General features: G+C 39.6%; 1 protein-coding gene across 5 annotated transcripts; it reads left to right on the top strand.

The window, feature by feature from the left end:
- The first annotated feature begins 627 nt into the window (after window positions 1-627).
- LOC103433655 (chalcone--flavanone isomerase) lies at window positions 628-9,435 on the top strand. 5 transcript variants are annotated; one of them, XM_070825106.1, is made up of 7 exons: window positions 628-1,075; window positions 1,185-1,343; window positions 1,901-2,124; window positions 2,205-2,520; window positions 2,619-2,777; window positions 3,683-3,906; window positions 4,002-4,353. In XM_070825106.1, exons 1-7 carry the CDS (start codon window positions 970-972, stop codon window positions 4,212-4,214), a joined length of 1,401 nt encoding a protein of 466 aa, XP_070681207.1. In that variant the 5' UTR covers window positions 628-969; the 3' UTR covers window positions 4,215-4,353. The 5 variants fall into 5 exon arrangements, 4 of the variants coding, with proteins under 4 accessions (XP_070681207.1, XP_070681218.1, XP_070681224.1 ...); XR_011582960.1 differs by having other exon boundaries at window positions 648-1,075; window positions 3,342-3,906; XM_070825117.1 differs by lacking the exon at window positions 4,002-4,353 and adding an exon at window positions 9,026-9,435 and having other exon boundaries at window positions 648-1,075.
- The last annotated feature ends 92 nt before the right edge of the window (window positions 9,436-9,527 follow it).

The following is a 9,527-nucleotide window of genomic DNA, read 5'->3' as shown; positions in this document are numbered from 1 at the left end:
GAACTTGTATATTAGGATCATCCTATATTAAAATCCTGGATCTGCCACTGATCATGTGTAAATAATTATTGAATAATATGTTATTTCTTATAGAAGAACATACATATGTGAATGTTTTATGTACTTGGGATGCTTTGGCGTCTATTGATCTTAATAGTTCGAATGTTTGTATTTGGGATGCTTGACTCCATGTGGATGCTCACCTGACTTTTCAATTTGACCGTATTAGTACTAGTTGTGCAAGAAGTTTTTCGCTATAATATTTTCATTTTCTATCAAAAAAAATATATATATATATATATAAAATATGCTTGCTTAGGATAAAAAAACAAATATTATCTAAATAATTTATAATTTATATAACCTTTACATACATATAATATACATCCCAAACTTTTAAAAATATAAAAAATTCATATAAGTATGTTGTTTTCATAATTAAAATCATTTGATGACCCTTCAAGAAGTGGCTGTCTACCTTTACGTCTTTCACGTCCCCCAAGATGGACCCATAATCACCTTTTTATCCTAGAAAAGTTCGTTTCTTCTTTTTTGCACTTTCATTAACCACAAAATTAAATCATTGTTTTCACAATTAAAAACATTTGATGACCCTTTAAGTAGTAGCTGTCCACGTTACCTCTTTCACGTCCCCGAGATGTACCCATTACCAGCTTTTGACATAAGAGAAGTGGGTCTCTTCTTCTTTGCCCTTTAACCTTAAATTCTCTCTCTCTCTCTCTCTCTCTCTCTCTCTCTCTGGGGTAGTAAGTTCCAGAATATGAGTTTGTTGACGCTTCCCCCAAGCCGCCCGCACGTCTTTAAGGCTCCCACGCAACCGCCGCATCTTACTCATCAAACCCTCTCCCGTCACTCAATGGACCCACCACTTTCCATCTCTATTTAAACCCACCGTTTCCGAAAGCAAACCCCATCTCTCTCTCTACACAATAACAACAAAATTGTCAAATGGCTCCAACGCCATCGCTCGCCGGACTCCAGGTCGAGACGACTGCGTTTCCACCGTCCGTCAAACCTCCGGGCTCCCCCAACACTCTGTTCCTCGGCGGCGCAGGTTTGTAACTTCGCATCTCCGGCGCTTATATCCGCGATTCTGATTGTTTGAATGTTTGTTGCTTGCTTTTGCTTCCGCTTGACGGTATTTTGGTTGCTAACGTGCGCAGGGGTGAGGGGGCTGGAGATTCAGGGGAACTTCGTGAAGTTCACGGCGATCGGAGTGTACTTGGAGGAAAACGCCGTGCCTCTGCTCGCCGTTAAGTGGAAGGGTAAGACGGCCGAGGAGTTGACGGAGTCCGTTGAGTTCTTCAGGGACATTGTTACAGGTAACACGGATTTCTTCGCTGTTTTAACGACTGGTTGAATTTTGTTACATTATTCATGCCCTGCATAGAGGTCGCACTTGTGCGATGCCCATGAGCGGTAGGTCTCGGGTTCGAGATTTGGGAGCAGCCTCTCCATAAATGGGGGTAAGACTAGCCGACATTCACCTCTCCCAGACCCTGCGCAAAGCGGGAGCCTTGTGCACTGGGTTCGACCTTTATTCATGCCCTGCATCTTAGGGCGGAGCCGTTTTAGATTGCTCGGTAGTCATGCCAAACCTAGGCAATCCTATAGCCCGCCCTTCTCTCAGTTGCCGATATAGATCTGTACATTCAACAAATGTCGTAGATTTCTTGAGTTATACTCTCATTTTTAAATTTATGTATGCTCATGGTTATGGTGGTAATTTAGTCCTGACCAGCCAATTAGAATGAATGAATCTCTCAAAATGTAGTGCTATCTTCTGGTTATGGTGATTACTTGAGGCATAGGAAACAGTTACTAAAGATATGACTATAGTTTTGTAGCGCGGTTTATGATCTTCGCTATCCTTTTGTAGGTCCGTTTGAGAAATTCATTCAAGTGACAACAATACTGCCACTGACAGGCCAGCAATACTCTGACAAAGTTTCGGAGAATTGCGTTGCCTTTTGGAAGTCAATCGGAATTTACACTGATGCAGAAGGCAAAGCCATTGAAAAGTTCCTTGAGGTCTTCAAAGATCAAAACTTCCCACCCGGCGCCTCCATTCTTTTCACGCAATCTCCCAAAGGATCACTAACGGTTAGTAATCCTACTTTTGGATGGTTACGTCTGTAGTTTACATCGGATTTTGACATCTTTCCCCCTTGCTTTCGCCACAGATTAGCTTCTCTAGAGATGCATCCGTACCTGAAGCTGCAAACACGGTGATAGAAAACAAACTACTTTCCGAGGCAGTTCTAGAGTCGATCGTTGGAAAGCACGGTGTTTCCCCTGCAGCAAAGCAAAGTTTGGCCGAAAGGTTATCCAAATTGTTGAACGGGTGTAATGAATCTAAAGATGCCAAAGCCGGAAATGAGAAAGATTGTCAAATAGCTCCACCACCGTCGCTCGCCGGACTTCAGGTCGAAACGACTGCGTTTCCACCGTCCGTCAAACCTCCGGGCTCCTCCAACACTCTGTTCCTCGGCGGCGCAGGTTTGTAAACTTTGCATGTCCGGCGCTTATATCCGTAATTATGATTGTTTGTTGCTTTTGGTTTTGATTGACGGTACTTTGCTTCCTAACATGCGCAGGGGTGAGGGGGCTGGAGATTCAGGGGAACTTCGTGAAGTTCACGGCAATCGGAGTGTACTTGGAGGATAACGCCGTGCCTCAGCTCGCCGTTAAGTGGAAGGGTAAGACAGCCGAGGAGTTGATGGAGTCCGTTGAGTTCTTCAGGGACATCGTTACAGGTACCGGGGATTTCTTTGCTGTTTTAACAACCGTTTGAATTTTGACAGTAAATTCCAGTTACCAATGCAAATTTGTTACTTTGTCGTGTTATAATTAGCAAAGGAATAAAATTGCATGCTATGGTGAAACCAATTTTAGCTAAATTTACCAGATAGAACGAAAAATTATTCATATATATAACTAATTTTTTTCAGTGTATTAGAGATGAAATAAGTCAAATTTAGAGTTTAAGTTAACTTTTGACTTCTTTTGGAGCAAAATTCATTGATGTTCGACCTATGAATACATATTTTCGACTCTTTATTTAACAATTTTATTTAACTTATATATGTTTGACCCTTTATCCGTACCTTTTCATAAGTACATTTTCACATTAAAAAAGGTTCACACAAGTGGATGACTTGTTAAAGATAAGTTGGTTTCATATATATCTTCCCTTCTATTTATCATAGTCCGGTTGCACGGTCAGATTCAAACTATAATCATATTAATCTTCAAATGGATGCCTTCTGTATCTTTTGGTAAATTGATTTGAGCTCTTGTTGATGCTGTTGAAAGTGTAGATATTGCTCATGCCCTGCATCTTAAGGTGGAGCCGTTTTAGAATGATTGGTAGTCATGGCAAACTGAGGCAATCCTACTGCCCACCGTTCTCTCAGAGGCCGATATAGATCTGTCGTGGTCGATGAATGTTGTAAATTTTTCAAGTTGTATTCTAAGTTTGTACATTTATGTGTGCTTATGGTGGTAATTTAGTCCTGACTAGCCAATTAGAATGAATGAATCTCTCAAGATATAGTGCTATGTTCTGGTTATGATGATTACTTGAGGCATAAGAAACAGTTACTAAAGATATGACTTGGGTTTTGTAGCGTGATTTATGATATTCGCTATCCTTTTGTAGGTCCGTTTGAGAAATTCATTCAAGTGACAACGATATTGCCACTGACAGGCCAGCAATACTCTGACAAAGTTTCGGAGAATTGCGTTGTCTTTTGGAAGTCAGTCGGAATTTACACTGATGCAGAAGGCAAAGCCATTGAAAAGTTCCTTGAGGTCTTCAAAGATCAAAATTTCCCACCCGGTGCTTCCATTCTTTTCACACAATCTCCCAAAGGATCACTAACGGTTAGTAATCCTACTTTAGTAATCCTACTTTTGGATGGTTACTTCTGTAGTTTACATCGGATTTTTGACAACTTTCTCTCTCGCTTTCGCCACAGATTAGCTTCTCTAGAAATGCATCCGTAGCTGAAGCTGCAAATGCGGTGATAGAAAACAAACTACTTTCCGAGGCAGTTCTAGAGTCGATCGTTGGAAAGCACGGTGTTTCTCCTGCAGCAAAGCAAAGTTTGGCCGCGAGGTTATCCGAATTGTTGAATGGGTGCAAGGAATCTAATGGTGCTGAAGCCGGAAATGAAAAAGTGGAGGCATGAAAACTGAGAGAGGAGAAATAAAACTTGAGAGGGATTCCTATTCTGTGTTTAGTGAATTATTTACATACAATCTATGAAGCTATAGGAAAGTGCTATGTCGTATTTAATTTAAAGAAAAATGATCATGTTTTATGAGAAATATTAGTGTTGTATTGTTATATGTTTAATTCAAATCAACAAATATAGATGTCGATTGGTAAATATACCTAATCTGATATGCCTGTAACATTGCTTTCGAACCCAGCCAAACCCCAAATTTGGGACCAAATCTGTCTTTGTGTCAACCAGTTGGGAGGGTCTAACTATTTGCATCCAAGTTCGATTCCCTTTTCCCATAAAATCGAGTACTTTAGAATATATTTCTTCTTGTCAAACAAAAAAATATAAACTACTCAAATTTAAGAAGAAAGAGTTTCAAACTTGAATGCTAAGGGGCTGACACACTGCTCTAGTTAACTGCCTAAGGCCCCTAACCCATATTTTTACTCTAACACGTTGATGAGTCTATAATATACTATATATTTTACCCTATTCTTAGTATTAATTTATTGGTTATTTTGGTAGAATTTTGATAATTTGATCTTAATGTAGGACATTCGACTTCCTCTGAGGCAAAAAGTGATCAAACAAATGAATTTTGGAGTGATTCCAATTGGAGGATGTTTGTGAGTCTGTTGAATTGATCGTATCAAAGTTTCATAATTTTATACTAAGCGGTTTATTTATGGTGATCAAATAAATGGGCAACGTGCAGTGTTGTCAAAGTGACGTTTTGGGTTTTTTGGTAGCCAATATGGTGTCTTTTGGGTTCGAGGCCCTATACAATTATCTTCGGGACATCTCAAGCTTTAATTCTAGCCATTTTGGGCCTGTTTTGGAGCACTGAAGATCCGGAAATGTGGCTGTTTTGAGCCTATGCAGATTTTGAGCAAATTTTATTAGTCGGATTTTTTTTCTTCTAGAACTTGTATATTAGGACCACCCTATGTTAAAATCCTGGATCCACCATTGATCATGTGTAAATAATTATTGAATAATATGTTATTTCTTATAGAAGAACATACATATGTGAATTTTTTATGTATTTGGGATGCTTTGGCGTCTATTGGTCTTAATTGTTCGAATCTTTGTATTTAGGATGCTTGTCACCCTGTGGATGCTCACCTAACTTTTCAATTTGACTGTATTAGTACTAGCTGTGTAAGAGATTTTTCGCTATAATATTTTCTTTTTCTATCAAAAAAAAAAATTATATGCATATACTATACATCCCAAACTTTAAAAATATAAAAAGCCCCATGCAAGTGGGTGGTTTTCATAATTAAAACCATTTGATGACCCTTTAAGAAGTAGCTGTCTACCCTTTGATCCTAGAAAAGTTGGTTTCTTCTTCTTTGCCCTTTGAGGACCGCAAAATTAAATCATTGTTTTCATAATTAAAACCAAGGTCTAAAATATCGATATTATCGGCGAAATATCGCCAATAATATCGTTTTTTTGAAAGGGCGATATTTTCACACTTATCCACTTAATTATCATCAATATATCGCGATATTATCGATAATATCGCCGAGGCTCCGTCGTCGCAAAATTGCAGTTGAGGCTCCATCGTCGTAGTTGCCAAGATCAGTGCCTCTCTCTGCAATCCACGCTCAAACCCATCAAAATGAGCAATCCCTTTTCTCCGGATCCCAAAACAAACAAGGCCTCCTCTTGCCTAATGGTGCTCGCTGGGAGTTGAGAAAGGGAGGAGGAATGGTCCATAGGTGGTAATGGTGTTCACCGGAGTGTGTGCCACTGTGGTGGAGGTCACGGTGGGGTGTGGGTGTGTTGTGCTTGTGCTCCGGGAAGGAGAGTTACAGAGATAGAGGGAGAAGAAACAAGAAGATGAATGAGGGAGAAAGTTCGAATGAGTGGGGAAGGGGGAAACACAGGGATTCTACCATTAGGGTCAGGATTATGAGTTACATTCTTTCCGCGGCGCTCGATGATCTTCAACTGGGCATCTCGGATCTGAACTGAGTCGTGGGTGTTAATCGCTTCGAGCTAGTCGAGGCGGTCTCGAAGCTTGGAAATATCGTGAAAGAAGTCAATTTCGATGATCTTCTCGATCGGCGCAACATAGGTGTCCTTGTCGAGGACCTGTGGATGGCTTTTAGGGTTCTTGGGCGTGATTTGGGTGGAATTCGTAGGGTTTTGGATGGAAGCATCGGAATTTGCAGAGGGCGAAGGGGATGAGAGGTGGCGAGGATAATGACCCGGAGTAAGAAGCATTCTGCTTCTGGATTAGGGTTGGGGTTTGGGACGAGGAGATGGTGGGATTGGAAAAGGGAGAAATTGAGGGCTTTGGCAAGAATTAGAGGACAAATTTTGGGAATTAAGGTTTGAGGTTCGTGTGCGGATTGGATTAGATTGGAATTAGGGCTGATTTAGGAAAGGAGACAAAACGCGTGTGCTTCTATGTGGAATTGGATCCGATTCGGATCTTAGTGTTCGGAGCCTAGATATCAATTCATCTGGACCATATAAATTCAATCTCAAGATCCTTATTAACTCATTTTCCTGATATCATACAAAATCAACAGTTCCGATTTCTTTTACACACTAATCAACGGTCTAGATAATTTGATCCTTAAGCTCAACACACTAAGGTCCGAAGCGGATCTAATTCCTCTGTGTGTGGCGATGTATGTACTGAAGTGGAACGCGCGTAATAAAGGATTGCCGGTATCTCCTGGCAACTATTGTCTTAAATGTTTTTTGTTTTTAATATTTATTTGCCTTATTATTTATTATTTATTTTAACAAAAATTAAATAAGTTTTAATATTTTGGTCTAATTATACTTAAATTTCACTTTATTTGAAAAAAAGAAGATATATAAGTTCAAATTTCATAAATAATAATTGTTAAATAAAAAAAGTTGCTTCAATATATTTGTAAACACACAGTTTCTAAAATTTAGCAAAAAATATCAAGGAATTTCAACAAATAAAAAATTTATTTACTCTAAATTCACCTAAGGTTTATGTGTTATACAATATATAAATGATTATGATATGTTTAAACTTCTTTAATTAATTACTACATATTTTCTACACTTACAATGTTTTCTTACAATTTTCATGATTTTTATTCAATTTTTATCGATATCGATAATATTTCGATATTTCCATTAAAATTTCCGTATTTTTAGATTACTGATATTTTCAATATTATCGATATTTTAGCTATTAATTAAAACTAATTGATCACATCACCCAAGATGGACCAATCACTATCTTTTTACCTTAGAAAAGTTCTTTACAATCTTTTACTCTCTCTCTCTCTCTCTCTCTATTTCTGGGTACCAGACTATCAGTTTGTGGACACCTCCCAGACTTACCTCCAGCCGCCCGCACGTCTTTAAGGCTCCCACGCAACCGCCTCTTCTTACTCATCAAACCCTCTACCGTCCGGACCTGGACTCTCTCTGTCCTTTTATTTTTTATACATTCTTATCTTTTTTTTATTTATACGATTACAATTAAGGTATTAAGTTGGGTTAAATTTTTATATTATTATTATTTTTATAAAAAGATTAATATAAAATTTTAATATAGCTTAACCGTGATCATAAAACAGAAACGATGAGTGTGTATGAAAAGTGGGAGGGCAGAGAAGCGGGTCTCTCCCGTCCACTTTCCATCTCTATTCCCAGAGAAGCGGGTCTCTCCCGTCCACTTTCCATCTCTATTTAAATCCACCGTTTCCGAAAGCAAACCCCATCTCTCTCTCTACACAATAACAACAAAATTGTCAAATGGCTCCAACGCCATCGCTCGCCGGACTCCAGGTCGAGACGACTGCGTTTCCACCGTCCGTCAAACCTCCGGGCTCCTCCAACACTCTGTTCCTCGGAGGCGCAGGTCTGTAAACTTTGCATCTCCGCCGCTTATATCTGCGATTCTGATTGTTTGAATGTTTTTTGCTTGCTTTTGGTTCCGATTGACGGTATTTTGGTTGCTAACGTGCGCAGGGGTGAGGGGGCTGGAGATTCAGGGGAACTTCGTGAAGTTCACGGCGATCGGAGTGTACTTGGAGGAAAACGCCGTGCCTCTGCTCGCCGTTAAGTGGAAGGGTAAGACGGCCGAGGAGTTGACGGAGTCCGTTGAGTTCTTCAGGGACATCGTTACAGGTAACACGGATTTCTTCGCTGTTTTAACGACTGGTTGAATATTGTTACATTATTCATCCCCTGTGGCCCGCCCTTCTCTCAGTTGCCGATATAGATCTGTACATTCAACAAATGTCGTAGATTTCTTGAGTTATACTCTCATTTTTAAACTTATGTATGCTCATGGTTATGGTGGTAATTTAGTCCTGACCAGCCAATTAGAATGAATGAATCTCTCAAAATGTAGTGCTATCTTCTGGTTATGGTGATTACTTGAGGCATAGGAAACAGTTACTAAAGATATGACTATAGTTTTGTAGCGCGGTTTATGATCTTCGCTATCCTTTTGTAGGTCCGTTTGAGAAATTCATTCAAGTGACAACGATACTGCCACTCACAGGCCAGCAATACTCTGACAAAGTTTCGGAGAATTGCGTTGCCTTTTGGAAGTCAATCGGAATTTACACTGATGCAGAAGGCAAAGCCATTGAAAAGTTCCTTGAGGTCTTCAAAGATCAAAACTTCCCACCCGGCGCCTCCATTCTTTTCACGCAATCTCCCAAAGGATCACTAACGGTTAGTAATCCTACTTTTGGATGGTTACTTCTGTAGTTTACATCGGATTTTGACATCTTTCCCCCTTGCTTTCGCCACAGATTAGCTTCTCTAGAGATGCATCTGTACCTGAAGCTGCAAACACGGTGATAGAAAACAAACTACTTTCCGAGGCAGTTCTAGAGTCGATCGTTGGAAAGCACGGTGTTTCTCCTGCAGCAAAGCAAAGTTTGGCCGCGAGGTTATCTGAATTGTTGAATGGGTGCAAGGAATCTTATCGTGCTGAAGCCGGAAATGAAAAAGTGGAGGCATGAAAACTGAGAGGAGAAATAAAACTTGAGAGGGATTCCTGTTCTGTGCTTAGTGAATTATTTACATACAATCTATGAAGCTATAGGAAAGTGCTATGTCTTATTTAATTTAAAGAAAAATGATCATGTTTTATGAGGAATATTAGTGTTGTTTTGTTATGTTTAATTCAAATCAACAAATATGGATGTCGATTGGTAAATATGCCTAATCTGATACGCATGTACCATTGCTTTTGAACCCAACCAAACCCCAAATTTTGGACCAAATCTCTGGCTTTGTATCATCAGTTGG

Source organism: Malus domestica, chromosome 01 (genome assembly GCF_042453785.1).
Source record: "Malus domestica chromosome 01, GDT2T_hap1".
NCBI classification, from domain to species: Eukaryota; Viridiplantae; Streptophyta; class Magnoliopsida; order Rosales; family Rosaceae; genus Malus; species Malus domestica.
The sequence above is the reverse complement of the archived record's forward strand: the minus strand, read 5'-3'. Positions and strand labels throughout refer to the sequence as shown.

Coding starts and splice junctions, on each gene's coding strand:
- LOC103433655 (XM_070825117.1), top strand. CDS start 970: ATGGCTCCAACGCCATCGCTCGCCGGACTCCAGGTCGAGACGACTGCG. Junction 1,344..1,900: donor CTTCAGGGACATTGTTACAG/GTAACACGGATT, acceptor ATCCTTTTGTAG/GTCCGTTTGAGAAATTCATT. Junction 2,778..3,682: donor CTTCAGGGACATCGTTACAG/GTACCGGGGATT, acceptor ATCCTTTTGTAG/GTCCGTTTGAGAAATTCATT.